This window comes from Euphorbia lathyris, chromosome 8 (genome assembly GCF_963576675.1).
Source record: "Euphorbia lathyris chromosome 8, ddEupLath1.1, whole genome shotgun sequence".
NCBI classification, from domain to species: Eukaryota; Viridiplantae; Streptophyta; class Magnoliopsida; order Malpighiales; family Euphorbiaceae; genus Euphorbia; species Euphorbia lathyris.
In genome coordinates this window covers 53,195,938-53,222,639 of record NC_088917.1, presented here as the reverse complement: position 1 = coordinate 53,222,639, position 26,702 = coordinate 53,195,938, and the positions used below count along the sequence as shown (strand labels likewise).

Below are 26,702 nucleotides of genomic sequence, written 5' to 3'. Positions count from 1 at the left end.
ATCAATACCCGATGCCTCAGCAGCCTCAATGTCGAAAACAACTGCCGCTATATCCTCATCCGTCACTGGTCTAAATGTGTGGTTCTTTAGCTCCTCACTCACTACTGGATAACAATGGGACGAATGGAAGTTGTGTGAATGCTCCTCCTCATCATGGAAAAGCTCCCTATAAAATTCGATCACCAGCTTTTTGATTTTCATTGTCTCATAAACCCATTCCCTTTGCGAGTCTCTAATAGCTTCAATCCCATTTCACTGCGGCCTAATGTGATTGATTATTCTAATTAATAGAAAAACCAATTAATTGTTCATAAATTAATTTAATTAACTTAATTAATTAGATCAGAACTATCTTTAATTATAAAACCGTCAAACTAATTTATGGGTTAAAGGTACTTTACCCCAATTATTATGAAATTTGCATGGTAAATAAAGAATAATCAATTAATTTTATAATGATGCCGTAGTGAGCTTGTTAGTATCAAGTAGTAATGTTTGAACATCATACTATTCACACTAATTATTGTTTTTTTTTTTTTTTTTTTGAAAGAACACTAATTATTGTTAAACTATATTAACTAATAAAAAAAATGAAAATAAATTTTTTACATTATTTGGCTATTTTGTATGGCAAATTTATTTAAGATCCCTTTTTCAATTTATTTATTTGAAGCGGAGTAGGCCTAGGCCCACCTTCTCTTTGTCCACCATTTTGTCCCTGCAAAGAATCATCTTCTCCTGCAGCTGCAGCTTCATCCTCTGGTTCTACATCTACCCAATCATCTGACTCCATAGACTGTTGATAATATCGAACGGCCACAAACATCATAAACACTGAAACAATGGTATATAATGAGAATCCAATAGTATAAGATGAAAAGTCAAAAGTCAAAAGTGTACATATGGTACCTGCCCATACACGTGCAAGCATTGAAGATAGATTCCAAACAAGACTGAAGATTGCCAGAGCCACTGCTTTCTTGTGCGTGCATGAATCCCACGCATCTCGGAACCGCCGGATCCAAAATTTTGCTTCATCATTATTTTAAATAATTTATTCAAAAAAGAAAAAAACAAAAAAGCTTAAGGTATATAATCAAATTCAAAAATAAAAGACCGTCCAAAACAGATCTACGCTTAAAACACTATCCACCACATAATCTATTCATAATTTGATTATTATCACATGATTGTTTTTTTTTTTTTTTTTGAACCAAATTATCACATGATTGTTGACACATTGAATAGTAAAAGTGAGAATTCATTAATAAAAATTTGACACATCACTAAAATAATCGTACGTGGAATAAATTAATTTATTAAAAAAATATAAAACGTTACCTAATAGAAATCAATTAACAATTATCATTTTGAATTGGTTATAAATAAATATTACCAAATATAATAGATCATGAGGCAAAAAATTAATATTTTGGATATATCAAGGAGTCGGTAGTGGAGTAGACTAGTGCTTTAAGCCATCAGTTTATTATTTTAAACTTATTCATGATGATGCAACTTGTAATCTTTTATTTGGGTCAATCACATGTTAGATATGATCTAACATTTATATTTAACCTATGATTGGATTTTCTGTGTTTTTTTATATTTGAAACTAATATTTTAAATATTAATTTTTATTCAGAAAAAAAAATGTTTTAAAGAAAAATCCATAGAAGTGGTATCACATTACAGGCTTTCAAATAGATCTGTACCCATCTCTCTTAGGTGAGGTTTGAGCATCCATATTTAAAAATTGATCGGACTGGGCTTGGACTCACTTAATCCTCACATAATATATAGATTGGATTTAATATTTGTTTTAAAAGTCAGCCCGATGCGCCCTTATATACAGATTACTTTTATTTAATCTTTTTTGTTACTTTGTTACTTTTTTATCATATAAAATTATTTTTGTTGAATTAATTGTCTAAAGTTTAAATTTTTTTATTTGTTTTATTACTTTAATTATAATTTATAGTTCATATCAATATATATTAGTTCTATGTGTTGGGCTGGAATTGAAAATGAATTTCCTTAGCTTAACCCAGCTCAAACAGAGTTCGATGTTAATCTAATCTAAGTTAAATTGGATTTTCCCAATTTAATTTAATGTAAAATTCAGTTAAGTCAGGTTCGAAACTGATCCGGCCCAATCTATAAGTAAAGTCCGGGCCACAGGGCCATGATTTTTGGGCTCCACACGGAAGGTAATATAATTGAAGAATGAGATGTGATGTTGGTTGGCCTAATTAGCATCCGATAATTGAGATTAATGATGATAGATTTTGACTTTGAGTGTGTAATTAATTATAGGAGCCATTCAGATCTACCACCACCACCGCTCAAGGTAGCCGTTAGGCCACCAGACACAACTATAAGAGATCTTAAGTGGGTCCATTTCCCATCATTATGATGGACCCTTTTCTAATGAATGTGCATCATTGATCTCTATGTTAAACTAGACAATTTTAGATAATAAGAGTTGAAGAATTATTTTACCATAGCCAGTTAACTGTTTGGAGTATGATGAACATACTTTTGGTACTATGAAAACTCCAAAAAACCCTGAAGAACAAAACAACCTTATTTCAGTAAAAGAATGGAACGAACAACTCTTACTAATTACAATTGTTTGTATTAATAGTTATCATACACAAAAAAAAAAAAAAAAAAAAAAAAATTTAATTTTCTTTTTGTGAAAATTTCGTTGGTAATATAAGAAGTTATATTAATAAGAACAAATTAATAGAGATAGAATGATCTGTTAAAGACCGGAATGAGTATTATTTTTCAAGAGTAAATAAATATACTATTAAATATTATCAATAAAATAGTCTTCAAACTTAGACAATCAGGATTAATTTAGTTTAAATTGAAATTTAAGTATAAATTCAGTCCTCAAATAGACTCAAATTTTAAAATTTTTTTAATATTAAAACTGAGTCCGTTTGTTTTACATACTGTTTGTTGTTGCTGTTTGCTGTTGGAAAAAGCTGTTTTTCCGAAAAGCAGCGATTCTCTGCTTTTGTAAAAGACTGCTTTTCAGGTGTAAAAGGCAAACAGGAAGTCACTAACCAAACATTTAATGCTGTTTTTCAACCGTAAAAGGCTAACAAGAGGAGTCTAACCGAACACTTAAAACTCTGTCTTTTAAAATGAAAAGGCAAAAAGGATGTGAAAAGTAGGTAAATAAACACCCCTATATTTGTATCAATTTATCAAAAGTTATCAACTTATAGCTAAGTTGATATATTTTTTTTTTTTTTAAGATTGAGTTGATCCTATATGCCAACTTGAGGGACCATTTTGACTCTTAATTCAATGTAGTACTAACTACTACATCAGCAAACTTTCATTAATTATTTTTCTTTAGTTTTTTTAAAAAAAATAATAATATAGTTGTTTTTTAATGGAAAAATTGATGAAATCATTCATGAATTAAAATAATTAGGTCATCTTTATCAACATATTAGGTCATAAAATTTATTTTAGGATAAGTTTTACTTTGTAACAATTTTTTAGGAATAAAATTTAGAAGTAGATGAGTATCTCAAATATGAAAAGTTTCAAAGTCATGGAACAACTTACCAAATATTTTACATTTTACTAAACCTAAAATACTAAATGCTTAATATTTTTTTTTTTTTTTTTGAAAGGGAGTGGTAATTTTAGTTATATGGTTCTTGGGGTAAGTAGGGAAAAGCAGATTTAGCTACATAAAACAATACTACAATTTTAAGTTTAACATTTTATTAAACGTTGCAATTTCAAGCACTATCAATAAAATATAAGTTTTTTTTAAGAGTAAAAATAAGATTTTTCATGCAATTTTATGTTTCGGAAACTCCAATGTTTTAACCATCTAATAAAATTTAAAATTGTATAAAAAAAAATCAATTTTTTTTTTTTTGAAATTAAAAAATCAATTTCTATGAATTGAAAATTCACCGTCAATAAACATAGCACATACCCAATTTAGCCATCTTCCATATGGTTATAGAGCTGCCACACCTGGCAAAGACAAACAGCAAAACTGCCATCTGCCATTTTCACACTTCATCATGTTTTTGTCTCTTTCTCCATTTTTTCCATTCACAAAAAGAAAAAAAAAAAAAAAAATTACCTTCATTGTAGTAGCAGGATCACCAGAGAAAAGGGCTTTAATTCTCAATAAACTCTCATTCAAGTAAGGTAAAAACAACTTCACTAACCAAATTGCCTCTTCTTCTCCAAAAACATGAATTGTATCATTTACATCTATAACTCCCCTGAATTTTTCAGTTTAATCAAATTAATACATCAACTTCTTCAATATTAATTAATTTTTGCAGGGAATTTTACCTGAAAATAAGTGATCTATACAGGAAAATGGCAGCAAGATAAAGTAGACCCAGATAAGAAATTACAGAAATAAAGCTGCATTGGAAAAACAAATTATTAGTACTAAAATATAATAAAGGGCACTTTTGATTTCTCTGTATTTGGATATCTGACCTGACATTTAGATCTTTTGTATAGGAAGATGAAATTATGATGAATGTACCAATTCCAAAAACAAATGCAGATCTCGATATGTCCCTCCACATTATTAAATCCACTGTCAAAATTGGAACATCATTTTACTCAAATCATACATGGAATGGAATTTAACATTTTCAAGATATGAATTTGTCATTATTTACCTAGATTTTGAAGTTTGCTGTGCCTTTCTTGAAAATTCTGGTATTCAGGAACTGCTAAACAAGAGAAATTAAAACAAACAAATAAGATTAATCATGAATTAAGAAGATGAAGTTCTTACTTGAAGTTGGAGTGGGTTTGGTTGCTTTTGAGAGATTTTCGTAAATTTCTGCTCTTCTCATCACCGGAGCTGGAGGAGGAGGTTGTTTAAAAGTTGAAGAAGTCGGTGCGGTTCTGTTTCTGAATTGATGAACTTTTACCTCTGGAATTTCAGTTTTGTTGTTTGGCTTACTGATTTCCACTTTCTTAGGCTTCTCTTCTGCTGATTTTGCCTCTGGTAATTTAATTTCCACAATGTCAACACTCTTCTTCTCCACCTCAATTTCAATTTCCGTTTCTTCGTCGTCATCATCATCTTCATCAATGGCTGCATCTTCTTCATCAGAAATTATCTGTTCTTGGAAAACACCAAATTCTTTGCAGGATTCTTCAGATCCGTTCTCCTCAATTTGTTGTGGATTGTTTTCAATTCCAGTATCTTCGATCACTGGGTTTGATTCTTCAATTCCATAATCAATTGAAATATCCTTACCAGACTGATTTGGAGAACTCACTGAATCTGAATTTACTTTCCTCAATTGAGGTGCAGCAGATTCAACAACCTCTTTGACATCAGATCTTGACTTCCTTAATATCTGAATTGAGTTCTTGTCATTTCCATCATCAGATCTTCCTTTGCTACCCTGAATTGGGATTTTCTCACTTCCATTTTCAGATCTTCCTCCTCCTGCTCTTCTCCCTGTAATAGAAGCTCTCTTGATTCCATCAGCAGAAACACTCAATTCTCTACTCTGTTCTTCAGAATTCTTAATTGAAGAAGTAGAAGAATCAAATCTGGGTTTAGCAATCTGAATAGTTCCATCAAAACTCTCAGATTTCCAAGTCTTCCTTTTGCCACTAACAGCAGTAGGGCTTCTTTTGAGTAGAGGTTTTCTGGAAGTATCAGGAATTTGATGATCGAGAATTCCATCGCCATTAAAAGATTTCATTCTGGTTTCCCAAACAGAGCCAGCAACAACGCTGGCTTTAAGGCCAGTTCTCCTCCTGCTCACATCCATTATTTGTGCTTTAATTTATTCTTGATGATAATTGAGTACTAATGGGACATAGATTACGGTGTAAATGTAATAATGGGGAGAGGAGTCTTGAAGCTCAAGAAAAATGGCGGTTGGTGATGAGAGAGTGAGAGGAAGAGAGAGCACTTTACTTTCTCATAGCTCTGTTTTGCTTATTAACAGAAACAGACACAGACAGAGAGAGGAGAGAGATTAGCGTTTGTTTGGTAGTCTGTTTCTGTGCTTCTGCTTTTCCTTCATCAAAAACTACATCAAGGTCCCAGAAATAACCATTCACACTACACTTAGCACTTTTTTTTCACTTAGCATTTAATTATTTATTATTATTAAAACCATTATTATTTTAATTATTATTATTTTTAAATAATTATATTATTATTTCAGTTTCAATAAAATTGAGTTAATTCAGTCCTGTTTATTTAATTTCAATTAAAAAGAACAGAACTTTAGTCTCGTTTGTGTATCGGAAAATATCATACAGAAAAGTATTTTAACTTTTTTACCCTTTTAAAAATAGTAATTACCAATCACTTTTTTATTATTATTCACTTTAGTCAAATATCGGAAAATATTTTATTTTTCAACACAAAATTTTTATATACTTAAATATTTTTCAAAACATTATATTTTCTGTCAAATAAACGAGATTAGTGTAAAAAAAATTAAAATCGTTTAAGTTTCACAATTATTTGATTGTTATATCGAATTTTCCAAACATATTTATCGATAAACTAAAACATTTCACTTTTTTATTGATTATTTATGTTAGCCCATAAAATAAAATTTTATTTTTATTTCAAATAAAAGTATATGATAAAATTAGTATAAGGTTTGTTATAGTGAAACACGTGTCGAAACAAATTCCTGTTTATAAAAATTCAAATCACACGCCATGTGGCTAGATTCACACGTCGTGTGAACTGTAAGGATTACCAACACAATGGCTCAAACGACTCCACATACCGTGTTGAGCAGTTACACGTCGTGTGGAGTTGAAGAAAAGTTTTTACCCAAAAAAGTTTAATTCACACGTCGTGTGAAGCATGAAAGTCACAAACACACTTGATCGAAAAGAGCCACACACTGTGTAACTATACCCACACGTTCTGTGGAATTAAAAGCAGAATCGCTTTGGTCACGTTCTCAAGGCTCGGAACCGGGTTTTGAACGAGTAATGAAGGCTTCTGGAGTTGAACATAACAACGAGCTCCACATGTTATTTCTGAAGTTGACACATGTCCTAAACATGTGCAAAATGTCACCCACTACCCATATGAACCCATGAAGTTAGGAGGAGTGGAGTGAGTGGAAGAAGTGGAAATGTGATGAGAGTAAATTTATGGAAGAGTGTAAATATGTTGCAACTTTCACATCATAAAAAAAACTATAAATAATGGCGAAAGTCTCCATTTGAAACCCCAAGCAAATACCCAAACAAATCGGTACAATAAACTCGACTTCATGTCCCATTTTCTTTAGCATCCAGTCTCTAAATTTTGTGTTTCTGAGATTCTAATTGTTCCTTAGCAACCTATTTTCAAATTTCCATCGTTTGTTTGTCAATCCCGAACCCAAAAATTAACGTTTTCTTGCCCAAAGTTCATAAAAGTCAGTTTCTTCTCCCTTTTAAACATTATGTCCAGCATTTTCGATCACTTATAGTCTGTTTTTGCCCCAGATTCTTATTTATATTTGTTCCTAACATATTGAATTTAACTTTTGGCTTTCGTTTCGTCTCAATCCGTGTCCAAAATCCCTTTTTGCGAGCCATTTTTCCAACCACATGTTACATCTTTTCATAAAAATCTGTTTGTGCCCATTTTCCAATTGATACATTTATCCCTAACCGTGTGAGAACATCGTACTCTAGTCAGATCATGATCTTGCAAATTGGTTTGGTCTCTAACTTCTGTGGGAGAACAAATATGTTGTATCCCCACATGCCTAGTTAGTTTTCTTGACTTTCATCATTAAACTCGACGGGGTTTGTTTCAAAATAAATTCCTTTGGTGGCTTAGGGTCGTGGACAATCGTCGGTTATGTAGCACATGAAAATCATAACATTGCAATGTTTTCCCTTTTTTTATTTTTCTCTTTTATTTCTTTTTTTCAATAGAGGGATCTTTATAGGGGAGGAGAAGAAGTGTTGGTACCTTTCTTAGTGTAGGTGATTTCGCTTTTCAAAATCAGTTGATACATCAAAGAAAGTTTATGCATGTATGTATATCGATGTAAGCAGCGTGAGGGTGAACTTTTAGTCACTTTCATATTAGTGATATTACTTCTTTCTTCAACAATACCTGCATATATAATAATGTTAGACATTTTACTTGTGTAAACATTTTTTTTAATAGTTTTTTAATTGATTGTATTATTTTGATATACATTTCAATCATTTCATCTACTTTCACTCAATTTCACTCAAATTTATCAACTTTCACTTAATTTCATATGACGTGAGGCTGGGTGAGATTGTTTGTAACATTTTGAAACTCATGCAAAAGAAACATTAACATTAGTCTTATTTTTTTTTTTGTTAGTTTGATATAAATTTCATTTCGTCAAATTTGATTCAATTTCATCCACTTTCAGATAATTTTTGAAGATATGAAATTGGATTATATTTGTGTATTTTGCATCGTAACTTTTTAATAAGCGTACAAAACTTGCTAAAAATGTTATTTTTAATGTTTATTTATTTTTCAATCAATTTAATATTATTTTTAGTGGATTCCATTTAAATGTAATCCATTTCAATCACTTTCAATGGATTCCATAACAGGCGAAGTTGTGTGAAATTGTTATGTTACATTTTGAAATTGTTATGAAATTGTATTAGACGATGATTTTTTAAATAATAGACCAAAAGCAACAGCTAAACATTTAATTTTAATAGTCATTTTTGCATATTCAGAGCTTGAGAAGAGTGGAAATTTGAGAAAAGATAAATAATGGTGGATAGAGAAATCACGAGGTGTAAGATAGTGATTGGGTAGGAAAAAAGTAAAAATAAATTCTAAAAAAATAAATATATAGACAAAAATACCTCCATTATCATTTGCTTTAAATGCAATGATAGCTTCTTCTTTTTTTTAATTTTGTTAGTCAATTTATAATGTCTTTGTTAATGAAATGAACCTCAAACATCTATTTGTCAAGTTTTAAAATATGAGACAGTGTTTGAAAATAAGTGAAACCACTTAATTTCTTTTTGTATTTTTCTCTAATTTTCAGAGAGGTAAAATTTCATTTCTTTATTGTACTTGTATACTTTCCTATAATTATAATAGTAGTATAATTTCTTTATTGATTTGTTATTAAAAGTTAAAATATAAAAAACAGAAAAAAAAATATGCTTTGTTTGATTTACGAACTCAGACATGTAAAGTTGCAAATTAAGATATATATAGTTTGTAGAGTTTACAGTTAAGTAATCTATAAATCGATTTATTGGTTAAAAAAACTTATGGATTAGTTAATTTATAAAGTAAACTTTTTATATAGGATAATTTGTAAAATTAGATATTATATTTGTTCATGATCATTCCTTTAAGGTAAATACCACGACAATAATATTTAATAAAATATTTAAGTTTGCAAATAACACAAATTACATACAAATTTTTATAAAAAATTTAAACCATGCATAAGTTAAAATTTTAAATAATATATATATACAGTGGTGGAACTAGGACTATTGATGAGCCGGAGCTCAATTTAATGCAACAATATCATCACAGATCCATTTTTTAAAAATAATATTAAAACGTCATTTTTAAACTCTAATTCTATTTATCGCTCGTCTACATTTTACCGGTAGAAGTCTAGGGATAACAAACTTACACATGACCGATTACACGTCACAAAAACGACACGTTATTATAGTGTTTGAGTGTAGCTTAGTAAGTAGTGGATCATTTTTTATTAACACGTAAATTTTTGGGTTTGATTAAAATTGATATGCTAACTCGAAAATGACACGAAATGATATGAATATTTAAAATTATGGTCATATTTTCTCATGTGTTTATATGACAACTTAATTAATAAAAGTAATAAAATTACAATTATTAATTGGAAACAAGACTCAGACTTTCCATATATTTGCATATGACTTGTAACACATTACAAAAACCAAACATGATATATTAGCGAATTTTTAGATGGTCATGGTTAACCTGCTAATAAAAAAGGACATAAAATATTCAAAAGTATTAATTTGTATATCTTGCTATATGTTTTTTTTTATTGAAAACAAAGACTTGCATTAACTTGAAATAGCATTACATCTGATACAAGCAGAGATACAAGGAGGATATTCCTCCAACATAATAACAGGAGCAGCTAATGTAGTCTCCCATTTAGCCAAGATGTGAGCTGCCTCATTTTGCTCTCTTAATTCATGAATGAAGGTTACAAGCATGATGGAGGCAGAGAATTCTAGGATGGTTTGGACAATGATATCAATGTAGCTAACATCCCTGGGCTGTTGAATGGCGTGTTGGGGTTTAGTGTTCTATAGATATTGTTCTAGGATACAAACTTAATGTAAATGAAGTTTCTTTATATCGTTTGTTTTAATGAGATATGTTTTCATAACTATATAAAGGCAATCCCTTTTAAGAACTAAATAAAGTCTAATAAAAGGAAATCCATAAGTTTATTTAAAGTGATTATAAAGTGTTCATACAAGCATGAAGTGAGACGAAACTTTATGATAAACTAATAAACTTAAAACCACCCCAAGTCAAGTAATATATTTAGGATTGACATATCACTGCTGAGACTTACATGTAACAATGTCTTCTGTCGAGACAGAAAGCTGATCTCACAAGCTTCATATATACAGATATCTAGACAGTTACATGGATCCAATGAAAAGAAGTTCATTAGGATTGGGGACCCGACTTGAGATAACAGGATGGGTAGATTCATCCTTGTCACATGTTCATCTCATTGGTATTAATAGGGATAAGTAATCCTCAGACTCAAAGGAATGTTAATTGGTGATTCTGGATTACGGAATGTGATGCTTTGATCCTGTTGTAACACGATCCATAACAGAGATGACTCTGGGGTGTGAACGGCAGACATTGGGTATCACAGAAAGTAATTGCAGGATAATTATACATTGGATTGAGCATTTATCACTCCCGATAAATGGGAGATACGTCCATGGATCGCTTGTGGAATACTCGACTCTAAATCCTTGCAATGTGATAGCTTAAGACTTGAAATACAAATTTCACTTAACCTATCTAATTGGAGTTGACTCGGCCTGTACAAGTAAAACGAACGTCTCGCTATATGTGACTTGACATTATCCATAGTCATAAGATTCAGTTCAAGGATGTAGTTGATAAAGGATCGAATTATACTGTAACTAATACGGAAAGGTCAACGACAGAATCAACTTGTCTTCTTATAGCTCTGGGGGAATGTTTCGGATTTGCTAATCACATTTCGCGTACTCATTCCGTTATGCAAAGATTAAATATAATTCTGTGAAAATTAATTTAATAGTTGCATACGGCTAGAAGCAATAAGAACCTAATGGGTCACACATAAGACTTGGAGCCCAAAAGAGAAACAGATGTTAATTAATTAATGGAAGCCCAACTGAGTCCACTAAGGCCCAGTATATAGGGGGGCGATTTTCATGTATGAAAATACATGAATAATTTAATTTGATTTTAACAATTCTAATTAGATTATGATTGTGAATTAAATTAATTAAAGGATAAATAAGTTAAGAGTTTTAATTAGATTAAATTGATCCTATTATTATCCTATAAGGTTACTATTATTATCTTTATATTTAAGATATAATTATAGATAATAAATAAGAATTATATTCCGAATTAAATTCTTATTCAGTAACCTAATTCTATCTAACTAGGGTTTAGATACAAGAGAATATAAATACCCCCTATATGTGTGATTTTGAACACACTAGAGCAACCAAGAGAGAGAATTTCGACCCCCTAGACGAGGACGAAATAATCCACCGCTTCCTACCGATTCAATTGATTTCATCTCTTTCTCTTTATCCTTGATCTTGTGTTGATTTATTAGAGACAATCTATACTTGATTGTTTTCACGGTTGATCACTAACTTGATTTGGGTTGTGTTTTGTTTTGTGCTCGTGAACTCGGAGTAAGAGTTGAGGGCACTTCGTTTGCAACGGTAGATAGTTCGTCAAAAGGTATTTCCTTCTATCTCTCTTTATATGAAATAACAATTAACGGATTTTGGGTTAGTGGAAAAAGGTTTAAATTTTTATATTTCCGCTGTCATACGTTAGCCTTAATTTCCTACATGGCATCTATGGTGAGCTGACAATCTGAAGTGACCGAAATCCTTCGAATCCCATAGTTTCTGGCAAAGGACAGACCGTTGAGGATAGAGAGCAGTTCCGCATGTGTCACCGGCCAACATCGGCCAAGCGGGCAGGCACCCGAAAGAAGAACAGTTCCCTCCTGCGATCTGATAATGAAACCTGTTGCTGCAGATTTGGACTGGGCATTAAAAGAGGCATCACATTGCAATTTGACAAAGCCACAAGGAGGAGGAATCCATAGAGCTTGGCTGCGCTTTGGAGTCAAGGAGCATCGAAGGCTGGGTCTTGTCTAGGCAGCAGCGTTAGTGCCTCCCTACAGAAATTTAGCCCTGGTGAGAGTCCCCCCTCCATGCCTTGCTTTATTGAATTCGAACCAAGTCATCCAACAACAGCAAAAAAAACTGCAGAACTCAGTTTGTGATAATCTGGTATACACATTGCTAATCCATTCAATCCCAACATTCCCTCTAATTTTATAGACTTTATCAGATAGGCCCAATTCTTTCCATCTAAGTTTAGTTCTTCTACAGTCCTTAAGAAGGTGAATGAGGGACACATCAGTACCTCCACAAAAAAGGGCAAAAACCATCACTCATCATATGCCTTCTGATTAGATTATCAATAGATATGAGGGAATAATGGCATACACCCCAAATGAAGTGGATTATTTTTGGGAGCTAGGTTAAGACGCCACAGGTGAGACCAAAGAGCATCAGGACCAGCGGAGGTGCTTGAAATATCACCCAGTATGCCATTTATTGCTTGGGTTGTTCTGTACCCAATTTTGACTGTATACTCCCCATTTTTTGAGTCGTCCTAAAAGAGGTTGTCCTGAGTTTGCCGATTGCAAAGTGGAATTCTAAGGATCCAAGCCGCATCAAATGGGAAGAAGCAATGTCGAATTAAGTCTGCATTCCAAGAGTGAGAATAATGATCAATGAGGCAAGACACAATATCAGTAGACGGCCCCTGACACAAGGATAATGGTCGACGAAGAGGAAGGCCATGGACCCAATTGGAGGATAGAATTTTGATATCCGCCCTATTTCTAACTCTCCATATACTACCCCTTGTTAGTATCTTCCTGGCTGATAGAAGACTTCGCCACACATAGCTATCAGTAACGCGCCCCTCAACCTGGAATAAAGCCTGGGTTCTGAGGTATTTATACGAGAAAATAGTTGAGCACAATGATTCAGGATGGGACAGAATCCGCCAAGCTTGTTTTGCTAACATAACCTGATTGAAGGAAAGCAGATGGCGAAAACCAAGGCCACATTCCTTCTTTAGTGCACACAGTCTACTCCATCTTATCCAGTGAACACGATTTTTACCCGCATTTGAACCCCACCAAAAGGGCGCTATTAAGGATTGAAGATCATCACTGAAAGTCTTCGGGAGCAAAAAGCAGGTCATTATATACTGTGGGATGGCCTGGGCCACCCCTTTTATGAGTATCTCTTTCCCGGCACGAGATAGCCATTTTTCATTCCAGCCACCAATTTTTTTTTTTAAGTAGGCGCTCTCGTAGGAAGGTAAAGACAATATTTTTGGATCTACCGATGATGGTGGGCATCCTCAGGTATTTTGGAAATGCCTTAACTTCACTAACCTTGAGGAGATTGCATATCTCAGATTTATCACTGTCTTGCACATTGGGGCTGAAACTGATCTTGGACTTGTCAAAATTGACGGATTGGCCAGAGGCTCTCTCGTAGCAAGAAAGGATGTTTCTGATTGTCATAGCTTCACGGGAGTTGGCTTTAAAGAACACTAAAGAGTCATCTGCAAAAAATAGATGAGTAACCATAGGAGCTTGAGAGCTTACCTTGATACCGTGTAGGAGTTCGTCCATTTCATCTTTCTTTATCAATGCTGAGAAACCTTCCGCACATAGTAGGAACAAATAGGGTGATAGAGGGTCTCCTTATCGGAGCCCCCGGCTTGGTTTGATAAAAGTTTTTGGTGCCCCATTTATAAGGAAAGAGAAAGAGGTCGTGGACATACATCTTACAACAAGATCAATGATGTGGTCGAGGAAGCACATGGTTCTCATAACTAATTCGACGAAGGACCATTCCACTCTGTCATAGGCTTTACTCATATCGAGCTTTAGAGCGCAGATGCCTTGCCTGCCTCGACACTTATATTTCATGTTATGGAACATTTCAAAGGCGATGAGGGCATTATCAGTGATGAGTCTGCTAGGGACAAAGGCACATTGGGTTTGTCTTATGATGGAGTCTAAGAATGGTTTCAGTCTATTGGCTATAACTTTGGAAACAAATTTGTAAATGACATTACAGAGACTGATAGGCTAGAGATCCTTCATAGAAGTGGGTGCTTGGATTTTAGGGATCAGAGTGATGAAAGTGTGATTTAGGTCGGGTGGAAACTCATTTCCCTGGAGGATACCAAGAACCAGATTACTTACTGTTGGTCCCGTATGATTAGTTCCAAGGTGGGGTTAGGAACTAATGTAACTTTTTCGTTAATTAATCTTGCTGACTTGATAATTTTAGTGAGTTTATTAACTCAGCTTTGGTCAGCTTGGCCGATCTTAGTGTAAGACAGCTTTAGTCAGATGTTGATTAAGACTGTTTCACTTGTGAGTTGGGAATTGACACTTTTGTGGTCAGCTTCCAACTCAGCACTCTAATTTACTTAGTGTCAGCTTTAAACAGTTTATATGCTGAGTAAATATAACAAGCAACACAAACACATATATATATTAAGAGAGTTAGAAATTACTCAGTATGACTTATCCTGGTTCGGCCTCTTCGCCTACGTCCAGTCCCCAGACTCCTCCGGGCTTTTAGAATCCAATACTGAGCTCTTTAAAGGTAGAGCACAAACCCTTTACAAGCAATTGAGTATGCAAGAGTACCGTCCTCTATTCGTCTACTCAATCCTACTGAATGCTATAACCGAACACTCAGATTTTCTCTACCACTGAGTACAAAAACCGAGTACTCAGCTTGACTCTCTCAATCTTTACAATTGATACAAAAACTGTTCTTTCTAGAAGAAGAACACTTTAGATGAATACAAATTCACTCTAGCTTTTACACAGAATATGAAAGTTGGTGTAAGATCTCTCTTTTGTATTTGTGTGCTTTGGCTTTAGCTCTTTTTGGCTTTCTATGATCGGCTGTCTATTGTACTTGTGCATTTGATCCAAGAGTGATCTTCGTCCTTTTATAGTTGAGATCAGAGGTTCAAATTATTTGAATTTGGATCTTTCCATTGAATCCAAACGGCTCTATCTTCAGACAACGTTCTGGTCAGCTTCAGTGTTCAGGCCAATCTTGTCGTCTGAATCAGGCAGATGTCAGGCTTGTCTTTTTCTGCAGGTTTATCTTCTAGTGGCAGTTTGGCTTTTAGCAAACGGCCAGTTGACCCATGTCTCTTGAAACCGTTACCTTGCAAGATTCCGAGGTTTCTATTATTGGTGCAGACAGATGTCAGAATTTTTCTTTTAGTAAATGGACAAATCTTGCTGTCCTGAAGAACACTCAGCTTGACTCTGTCGTAGCTACTTGTTCTTTCTTTCTGAGTTGCCTTTACTCAGCTTCCGTGGTCATCTTGGTCTGCAGGCCTTATTTGTATAGAAGACTTTATTCTTTTGATACTGAGTTGTGTTCCACTCAGCTTCTTTATCTGGCTTCATCTTCAGACTTCTGTTCTGAATGTGACTTATCTTCTACGATGCTGAGTTGCTCTTTACTCAGCTCGTGTTGTGCTATTTGTGCTAACTGTGTCCTGTCTTACTTTTTATTTCCGTTTACATCTATATTTATACTCAACATTGAACAAACATATTAGTACAATTAAATCAAATCACTTAAATTTAATTGCCTCTTAATCATGGATTAATTTAAATAATTTTGTCAAATCAAAATCATGTGGAAAGGTGTTTCAAAACTTACCTCCTCCCCCACAATATCCCAGTAAGATAAAAAGAACATAGCAAGCATACCGTCTGGACCAATGGCTTTGAGAGGATGCATCTGATCAAGTGCAGCTTTGATTTCTTCTTTGCAAAATGGGATGGAGAGATCGTTGATGTCTTCAGGTTGTAGCCTACTCTGAATGGCCTCAAGTAGGTTTTCTGGGCAATCCGGATTGGAGGAGGTGAATAGCTCATCATAAAAAGAGATAATTATATCCTCTATCTCATCTTCTTTGTCGCACCAAACTCCATTTTTATTCTGTAGCCGGTAGAGGCAGTTGCTTTTCCTTCTAGAATTTGCTTTTGCATTGAAGAACTTAGTGTTCTTGTCCCCCTCTCCAAGCCACATATTCCTAGAGCGTTGTTTCCACATGACCTCTTCTTTCTCTTGGATAACTATGATTCTTTGGGAGATACATGAGATTTCCTTGTCCAACTGAGCATTTGGGGCAAGGGCTTGTAGAGTGGCTAACCGGTCTGTTAGATTTCGTAGGCTGATCCCCCACATTCCCAAAAACTTCATGATTAATTTTGATAGATCCCAACCACATTCAGATATCTTAGATAAGACGACATTGGGATCAGAGGTCCCATCACGACGCCAATCATCTTTAATAAAAAAAAAATTACATTCATCTTGCTTTGCCCACATAGCTTCGAAACGAAAAGGACGGCGACCCTTAGTTCTTAAACCGTTTGAATCGAGTAGGATAGGGGAGTGATCAGAGCTTACCTGGGCTAAGTGGTAGATAATGGTATTAGGGAACATGACATCCCATTCAACTGACCGCACAAAGCGATCCAAAAAACACAATATAAAATCACTAACCCGATTAGGTTGACATAATTATGATAAAAAAAGGGCGGCCCGGTCGCACTACACGTCCCCGCTGAGCGAGGGTCCGGGGAGGGGTCCCACCACAAGGGTGTACTGGGGGCAAGCCTTCCCCTGTCAATTTATTTGGCAAGAGGCCGCTCCTAAGACTCGAACTTGTAACCTTTTGGTCACACGACAACAACGTTTACCGTTGGTTGACATAATTATGATAAAAAAAAATGGAATTGAATTAGGTGGACTCATTTAAAAATAACATGATAGTTGATATAATGGTAAAGTAAAAGAAAAACCCACTCTGCTTTCATTTTTTATCAAACCGCTACCTCATCTTTTTTGTCCAAATAAAGATTGAGGTTTTCGTTTTACTAAAAACGATGATCGTTTAGTTTAACATAATAAAATAATCATTAACGACCTCATAATGGAAAATTCTAAGAATTAAAGTTGTTTAGTATCATATTTATTATGGAACCAAATTGTTTATTTTCCAAAATCATCATTTTCCGAATTTTTCTCTCTAAACATTTACTTTCTCTCATTACCAAATAACACCTAAATAACCTCAAAATTAAAAAGTAGAAGAATTGCAGTTATTTACAATATCATCAAGTCTTTGAATTTTTCAATTTTGAGAACACTCATTTTAATTTTGAAGTCATTATCTTTATTAAAGCGAAAAACCTCAATCATCTTCTGATCGCAGACGAAAACCTCAGTCCCTATTTGAAAATAATAATTCAATTACCAGTTTGACAAAAATTGAAAGCACCTAGATTTTATTTTTTACTTTACTCTTGATATAATATGAAAACAATAATAACTCAATAATTGAAACTTTCACAGCCATCCTTCTTTTTCTCCTTCACTCTCCTTGATAGAGGGACTTCAAAATTATATTGAAACAAATTTTAAAGGCTTAACACATCATTTGCCCCCTCAACTTGTCCAAAATGGTTGATTAGCCTCCTGAACTTTCAAAGTGTCTCGATAACTCCTTGAACTTGCATAAAATGTTCAGTTAGCCCCCTGATCACTCGGTTGCAAAAAAATAAGTTAAATGCGGAAGATGTATTCCATGTGTCTTAGAATGTTATTACTTAATTCAAGAATAGAGTAAAAATGAAGTTATTACTTACTCAACTATAAACCTTGTATCTCTAATATTACAACCGTAATACCCCCGATCTTGATTGTTTTACTTTTTTTAAGATGCGTGCAATATATTTTTCGCATTTAACTTAGTTTTTTTTGCAACCGAATGATCAATTGATTACGTTTTATGCAAGTTTACGAGGCTAACTGAACATTTTATGTAAGTTCAGGGAGCTATCGAGACACTTTGAAAGTTCAGGAGGCCAATCAACCATTTTGGACAAGTTCAGGGGGCAAATGATGTGTTAAGCCAATTTTAAACGCTAGCTTGGATTCGGCATAGGGACATAGATAAAGTGGAGTCTGGAGAGGGTTAGGCCCCTCCAGGGGCGTAGACAAGGGATCCTTCCGGTCGTCGGAACCACTTTGATCCCGGATAGTTTCGGTTTCCCTTTCTCAAAAAAAAAAAGAAAAAATTAACGGAATGTTGAATTAGTTCCCCTAAGATGACCTATTACGTGTTAGGTTTGTCCAAAATTTAAAATTGTAATATTTTGGGCTTATTAGGTACTTCCTAAATCCAAATTTCTAATTTTTTTTCCCTGTTAGGCCCTCCTTAAATCCAAATTATTGATTTTGTTGGCCTGGTAGCTTCTCTCAAATGAATTTTTTAAATTTTTTTACCTGTTCGCCCCTCCTTAAATCCAATTTTTTTTACATGTTAGGAATTTTAAACAAAATCTAGCTTAATTTTGAGAAATTGTGCATTAATACTTAAAAATTGGTTCTTGACCACTCAAATTATAACACGCATATATACAAAAAAAAATTGAGCAAGTTCGATTTAGCAATTTTTTTTTTTTTTTTGCGAACGCACGTGTAAAATTAGCCCTCCAACCGAGTAATCATGCATTCGTCACTGCTGCTGCTCCTCTTATAATCGTTGTTGGCTTTTCAAATCAATCCATGCCCCTCCGGCCACCATAACCATCTTTAATATAGATGGTTTCAGACTTCTGTTTCCAACAAATTAAGATTCAAAGTGGTAAATTAACTCATTGAGTTTATAATTAATTACAAATCTAACTTGATTAAGGGTTCATTTGTTTTACCTACTGTTTGCTGTTGCTAGTGGCGGAACCAGGACCCCGGATGACCCAGGGCTCAAACATATCAGTAAAAAAAGTTTCAAAATGTTAAAAAAAAATCAAAATTAACTGTGCGGTTCACGGTAAATTTTCAAAGACCAGCCCGTTAGGGCTGGACAAAATTTTTTTAGCCTCCAACGCATTAAAACTGTAAAAATATTATCATTTTTTGGAAACTAGTATTGAACTAATAGAAAATTAAACATGTTTACTTTTTTTTAACGGTAAAGACATAATAAAATGAATATTAAACATGTCTACTTTTTTTTAAGGTAAAGACATATTAAAAATGAATTCAAAAGTGTTATCAAAATAAAAATAAAAATAAAGAGTCCATTTAAATTAATTAATAATGGTAACATGTTTTTATAATTATTGAAAAATAAAATAAAAATAAATAAAAACTTTTTTTTAAAAAATGAGGTTGAAAGAAATCAAATATAGGACCTCTCAAATAAAAATAAGCATTCTTAACCATCTCATCCATCTTTAAACATTGAAATAATTCTACATAGAGTAAATATAATTCTCTTCAAAATATTATCGGACACCATTACTAAAAAAAATTCTCAATTCTCGGGCCGCCTGCCGGGGCTTGAGCCCCTCTGGTTCCGCCCCTGGCTGTTGCTGTTTGTTGTTACAATTTGCTGTTGCTGCTTGCTGTAGCTAGTTATTGTTTGCTGTTACGATTTGCTGTTGGAAAAAGCTGCTTTTCCAAAAAGCAGAGATTCTCTGTTTTTATAAAAGGCTGCTTTTCAGGTGTAAAAAGCAAACAGGAGGTCACTAACCAAAAACCTAATGCAACTTTTCAAGTGTAAAAGGCAAACAGGAATGTCACTAACCAAACATCTAAAACTCTCCATTTCGAATTGAAAGGCAAACATGAGCATGAAAAGGAGCATCCGAACACCCCCTAATATATAATAAGCGATAAATTTCTTTAAGTTTGTTCAAAACGACTCAAGCTTATTTTTAAAGTCTAAATCTAGTTCAATTTTAATAAATCTTACATTGGTATGTAAAAGTTGGTTTTGGACCATTCAAATGATATATATATATAAAAGAAGAAAAAATTTGAGTAAGTTCGATTTATATATAAATTTGAGTAAGTTCGATATATATATATATATAAATTTGACCTTTGGTAAAATGATGGGCATTAACGTGCATAGGGCCGGTCCTGACAATTTAGGGGCCCTAGATAATATAAGTAATAAGAACTCCTTTAATAATAAAAAGAAATTATACATAACAAAATAAGCCTTTTAATTTTTTTATTAATTGGGTTGCGGAAAGAGATAGTCACTCCTATATAATTTTATTACTATTTATATTAAAAAATTAAATTTCATATATAAAGCTAAAAAAATTTAGACCCCTTCCAGTTCTGGACTCTAAGCTGGTGTACTACGGACCTATATCTAAGGCCGGCCCTGAAACGTGGCAATCGAATATTGAATACTCGTAAGGAAAATGAAAAGTGAAAAGTGAAAAGATAAAAATGGTTGAGCAAATGATTAGTGGGTGTGAAAGTAAAAAAATGTATTTATTCTTTGAGTTGAAGCTTTCTCTTTATGTCTACGTGAACACCAAATCCGAGGCGATCTCACATGCAAGACGGACACTTTTCTGCCATTTGATAATTAATAGGGCCCCATGGCTAAATTTTAAGGAAAAATATAAATACAACATATATGTTCCACAGTTATAACAAAAAAAAAAAAGGAATTTGATTAGTTTTCGGTGACAACGTAGTTACTTATTGAATGATGTGCCACAATGAAAATATTGCATTTTGGGGGAGATGATATGTTAATTTGATGATTATATTAGATGTGATTTAAATTTGGGATCTGTATTAGTATTCTTCTTAAAAGAGATTTCGTTATTGACAATCGTCTTCTAAGATATAAGAGATTAAGCAAGCGAACTCTAACGGAAGAACAAGAACAATATAAACAGATAGAGAGCGGAAAATTCCAAAGAATCCTTTTTTTCAACACCTTTTCTAGTATCTAGTCTATAAATTTGGCAATTTCATTCTGTATAAATAAAACTCGAAAAGACATGTATGTTCACGAACGAACACGGGTGTATAAAGGCAGACATGACTATTCAGAAACGGACATGAATATTCAAACATTGAAGTGTTTGTTGTTATTTAAATTAATTTCATAATTTTATTCATTTTTGTCCAACAATATGTGTTGGAAAATTTGTATTTTGTTTTGTTACACGTAAAGGCTAAACGCCCAAACAAAACAAAAAAGAAAAGGAAGACAGAAAAGCTAAGCAAAAGAATGTTCGACATAGAAGTACCCATCCAATCATCTAAGAGAATGCTCTGGAAGCCTGTAAGAGGCATTTCATACTCGTGAAAGTCCAACGTAAAAGATCATGTGGAATTCGCCAACTAGTCAGCAGTCTGATTCCCTTTTCTAAGAGAATGCTTAAAAACCAACTCTCAACCTTTATGCTTGAACTCTCAGCATTGCTTGATAATCCAAGCGTGGGGATGATACGCATTGGAGGTCCCAAACATATAATTTAATGCAATTAGAGAGTCAAGTTCTAAGATCACTTTCGTGTAGCCCTTATCCCATGCCGATCGGAGACCAAGAAAAAGTCCTACAGCTCCGCTGAGACTGAAGAACACACTCCCAAATTAACTAAGAAACCCCCTAACCAACGACCAAAAAAATCATGTATAAGACCCCTAGTTGAAGCTAGTCCTGGATTACCCTTGCTAGCACCATAACAATTCACATTAACCCAACCTGCATCAAGCGAATGCCATTTAGTAAAGCGCTCATGTGTATGAAAATTACAAGATGGATTAGACAGGAAAAAGCGTTAGAATTATGACCTAGTTTCTTGCGTCAGAGTTATGACAACATCATAATTACCTAATTATAGTCGTTAACTAGCCTTTAATGCACATGTTAAACTAGAGACATGGCATTCATTCAGAAGTAACACGTAGCAATATCAGATAATTAGTTTTGAGCGTGTTTATTGCTTCTCTCAGAGTGCATACGTGGCAATCAGAACTACTGAAGGGGATCAATGGCAATCAAATAATTAGTTCTGAGCGTGTTTATTGCTTCTCTCAGAGTGCTGAATTGTTCTCTTACCAGAGGCTTAGTGAAGATATCGGCAAGATGGGCTTCTGAGGGTACATAGATCAATTTGATTTCTCCTTTAAGGACATGATCTCTAATAAAGTGATGGCGTATGCTAACATGCTTCATCTTGCTGTGTTGGATTGGATTCTTTGAGAGGTCAATAACACTCTTGTTGTCACACATGACATCAATCGTTTAAGATTTGACTCCAAAATCTACAAGTTGTTGCTTTATCTAGAGGACTTGGGCAACAAAGCTTCCAACAGCAATGTACTCTGCTTCTGTGGTTGACAGAGCCACTAAGGATTGCTTTTTACTGAACCATAAGACCAAACTGCTTCCGAGAAAGTGACATCCTCTAGAAGTATGTTTTTTTTTGTTCCAGCTTGTATTGTCTATAGTCAGCATTTGTGTATCCCGGAAGAATGAACTCAGAGGTATTGGGATACTATAGGCCTACATTCATAGAACTTTGCAAATATCCAAGGATTCTTTTCACAAGTATATAGTGTGATTCCTTATGGTTAGATTGATATCTTGCACAGTAGCATACTGAGAATTGAATATCAGGTCTACTAGCAACGAGATAGAGTAAGGGGCCAATTATACCTCTGTATAATTTGATGTCTACTAACTTACCAGACTCATCTACTGAAAGTACCATATATGTGCTCACATGTGTGGAGATTGACTTGCAATGCTCTATGTCAAATTTCTTCAGTATCTGTTTTGCATATTTAGCTTGACTAATGAATATCCCATTATTCCCTTGTTTGATTTGTAGTCCAAGAAAGAAGTTAAGTTCTCCCATCATGGGCATTTCAAATTCGTTTTGCATCTGTTTACTAAATTCTCTACACAAAGATTCATCAGTAGCACCAAAAATCACGTCATCAACATAGATTTGTGCTAATAGGGTGCTTTTTCCCTTTCTCGTAATGAATAAGGTTGTATCAGCTTTGCCTGTGACAAACTTTCTCGTCAGAAGGAAGTTTGCCAAACGTTCCTACCAAGCGCGCGGTGCTTGTTTCAGACCATACAAAGCCTTCTTAAGTTTATAGACGTGGTTCGGAAGCTTGGCATCTTCAAATCCATGAGATTGATTTACATAAACCTCTTCGTTTATGAATCCATTAAGAAATACACTTTTAACATCCATTTGGAATAGTTTAAAATTCATATAACTCGCAAATGCACAAAGGATTTGAGTAGCTTCTAACCTTGTTACTGGAGCAAATGTTTCTCCATGGTCAATACCTTCTTGTTGGTTGTACCGTTGGGCTACAAGCCTTGCCTTGTTTTTGATGACGTTTCCTCCTCCATCTAATTTACCCATCTGGTTCCGACAGTCTTCTTATCCTTTGGGTTGGGCACTAAGTCCCATACATCATTTCTTTTGAATTGACCGAGCTCTTCTTGCATTGCGATCATCCAGTATTCATCGTTCTCTACTTCTGAAAAATTCTTTAGTTCCAGAATAGAGACGAATGCAACATTACTCAGAAGTCTTCTTAGTTGACCTCTAGTCATTATGTTGTTCTCGACAGCATCGATGATATTTCCCTCAGAGTGTCCTCCAGGGATTCTCACTTCTCTCGAAAGATCAATGTCTTCAGCTACTTGTGTTTCTACAATATCTGCATATAAATTATCGTCAGCAAATATAATTTCTGATTCAATTTTACCTTCAAAAGCTCCGACTGAACTTGGTTCAGCAGCCTGAATTTCTTCAGTGGGTGTTGAGGCTCATTCTTCTTCTGAATATTTGCTAGACTTCTCTGCAGGGTTAGTCTCATTGAACTCGACATTTACTCAACAACAATAACAACTAAGCCTTAGTCCCGAAATGATTCGAGGTCGGCTAACATGAACCATCATATGAAACCGTGCAATCAAGTTGTGTCAGCGACACAAATTCTCTCCCTCCACTCTGTCCTATCCACTACCATATTCTCCTCAATCTTTAATAAACTCATATCACTCTCGATCACCCTTCTCCAAGTTTGCTTAGGTCTACCCCTACCCCTCACCACTACATCCCTTTGCCACTCTTCAGTCCTCCTCATTGGCGCATCAAGCGCTCTTCGTCTTACATGGCCAAACCACCTTAATCGGTTTTCCCTCATTTTACTCTCAATAGATGTAACCCCTACTTTTGTCCTAATTGTTTCATTACTTACCCTATCTTTTCTCGTATGACCACACATCCATCTCAACTTATGCATCTCCGCCACCGACATCTTATGAATGTGACAGTGTTTCACTGCCCAACACTCCGTACCATATAACAATGCTGGTCTGATTGTCGTGCGGTAGAATTTTCCCTTCAATCTATTAGGCATGCCGGGATCATAAAGGAAACCCGTAGCACTCTTCCACTTCCCCCAACCAGATTTAATCCTATGAGCAACATCCCCATCTACTTCTCCATCCGTTTGGATAATAGATCCTAAATACCGGAATCACTCCGAGGCCTGAATAACTCTCCCATCTAGGGTGATTGTCCCTGCCTCCCTACTTCTATCGTTGCTAAACTTACACTCCAAATATTCTGTCTTACTTTGGCTCAACTTAAAGCCTCTAGATTCTAAAGTTTGTCTCCATAGTTCCAAATTCCTCTCCACACCTTCTTTCGTCTCATCAACCAACACAATATCATCTGCAAACAACATGAATCATGGTATACCATCTTGAAGTGAACTCGTTATTTCATCCATAACGATGGCAAAAAGAAATGGGCTTAGTGCAGAACCTTGATGCACTCCAATCGTAATAGGGAACTCGACATGTACTGATTCTTCTAATATAAGAGTTATTTACTGAAATCCTATAGCTTTTGAATCAAATTTGGCAAGATCATCTTTAGTATTTAGTATAAAGCATTTGCAACCAAAACCTCAGAAGCATCCTATCTTAGTCTTTCACCCTTTCCATAGTTCATAAAGAGTCTTTTTCATAATAGGTTTGACTAGAGCCCTATTGAGAATATAGCAAGTTGTGTTAACAGCTTCTTCCTAGAAATACTTCGGAAGCTTATTTTCATTAAGCATTGTCCTGGCCATTTCAACCATAATTTTGTTATTCCTTTCAACTACCCTATTTGTTGAGGAGTTCTAGGAGTAGAGAAATTATGGTCAATGCCTCTAGTTTCACAGAATTCATCAAACAGTTGGTTTCTGAATTCTCCACCATTATCGCTTCTGATATGAGCTATTTTTAATTCCTTCTCATTCTCAATCCTCTTACAGAGTGCTGAGAATGTCTCGAATGTTTCGTCATTGCTATTGAGAAAGATGACCCGTGTGTATCGAGAATAGCCATCTACTACAGCTAATGGGTATCTTCTTCCACCCAGATTTAGAGACTGGACAGGGCCAAAGAGATCTAGATGTAGTAGTTCTAATGGATGTTTGGTTGAAATAAGATTTTTGCTTTTGAAAGATTTTCTTGTTTGTTTTCCTGATCTACAAGCATTGCACAAATGATCTTTTTCAAATTTTAAGGTTTGCAGTCCTTCAACAAGTTGATTTCTTGCTAATTTTGCCAGAAGGTCCATGCTTACATGACCAAGTCTTTTGTGCCATATCCATAAATTTTCTTCCTTTGAGACTAAACATATTTCTTTTGAAAACTTGTTTTCCAGATTAAACATAAAGACATTATCTATCCTAGGAGCAGTAAGGATTAGAGTGTTTGTCTTATTATCTATGATTTGACATCTAGAGGTTCGAAGATGACCTTTCTGCCTTTGTCGTAGAGCTGAGCCACGCTCAGTAGGTTATACTTCAGACCTCTGACTAGGGAGACATTGTCAATAGATGGATTGGTTGGTTCTGATGGATCTAGAGCCCAACATCTTTCCTTTCTTATTGTCTCTGAAACTTACGTTTCCACTTTGTTTAAGCTCTAGTATGATGAATTAAGTTTCATCATCTGTCATATGTGTTGATCATGCGCTGTCAATGTACCACATTTTTTACTCTTGAGCACATCTTAAGCTAACCTGCAAAATGATTATTTCTTCTTAGGTATCTAAGTCTTTTTTGATCCTCTTGTGTTAGTTCTAACAAGTTGTTCATCATATTGATTGTAATAACCATTTTTATGCCAACACATTTCAGTATCATGGCATAACTTCTGATCTTGGTTTCCATCCTTTCCTACCGGGAGCTTTGCTTCCAGAGTACTGGTGATGGTGGTTATATCTTTTCTGAGTCACTAAGTGACTCTAAATTGATGTGATGTCTTTTCTGAGGGATTTATTTTCCTCATAGACTTGAGTGACAAACTTCATCGTCGTTTTGAGATTCTCATCTTGACGAGTATTGTGCTGAAGAAGTTATTAGATATCTCCAAGTTTAATCTCTTCAATCTCATCACCCCTTCT

At 34.4% G+C, this 26,702-nt stretch overlaps 1 protein-coding gene across 2 annotated transcripts; it reads right to left on the bottom strand.

Annotated features, from left to right (window-relative positions):
• Positions 1-430: 430 nt before the first annotated feature.
• LOC136202235 (reticulon-like protein B21) lies at positions 431-6,061 on the bottom strand. 2 transcript variants are annotated; one of them, XM_065992737.1, is made up of 9 exons: positions 4,805-6,061; positions 4,686-4,739; positions 4,498-4,600; positions 4,345-4,419; positions 4,127-4,271; positions 3,974-4,043; positions 2,503-2,568; positions 910-1,032; positions 431-834 (listed from the first exon to the last, which is right to left on the bottom strand). In XM_065992737.1, exons 1-9 carry the CDS (start codon positions 5,799-5,801, stop codon positions 641-643), a joined length of 1,827 nt encoding a protein of 608 aa, XP_065848809.1. In that variant the 5' UTR covers positions 5,802-6,061; the 3' UTR covers positions 431-640. The 2 variants fall into 2 exon arrangements, with proteins under 2 accessions (XP_065848809.1, XP_065848810.1); XM_065992738.1 differs by having other exon boundaries at positions 4,686-4,736.
• Between the last annotated feature and the right edge of the window lie 20,641 nt (positions 6,062-26,702).

Coding starts and splice junctions, on each gene's coding strand:
- LOC136202235 (XM_065992737.1), bottom strand. CDS start 5,801: ATGGATGTGAGCAGGAGGAGAACTGGCCTTAAAGCCAGCGTTGTTGCT. Junction 4,740..4,804: donor CAAACCCACTCCAACTTCAA/GTAAGAACTTCA, acceptor TCTCTTGTTTAG/CAGTTCCTGAATACCAGAAT. Junction 4,601..4,685: donor CAGCAAACTTCAAAATCTAG/GTAAATAATGAC, acceptor CAATTTTGACAG/TGGATTTAATAATGTGGAGG.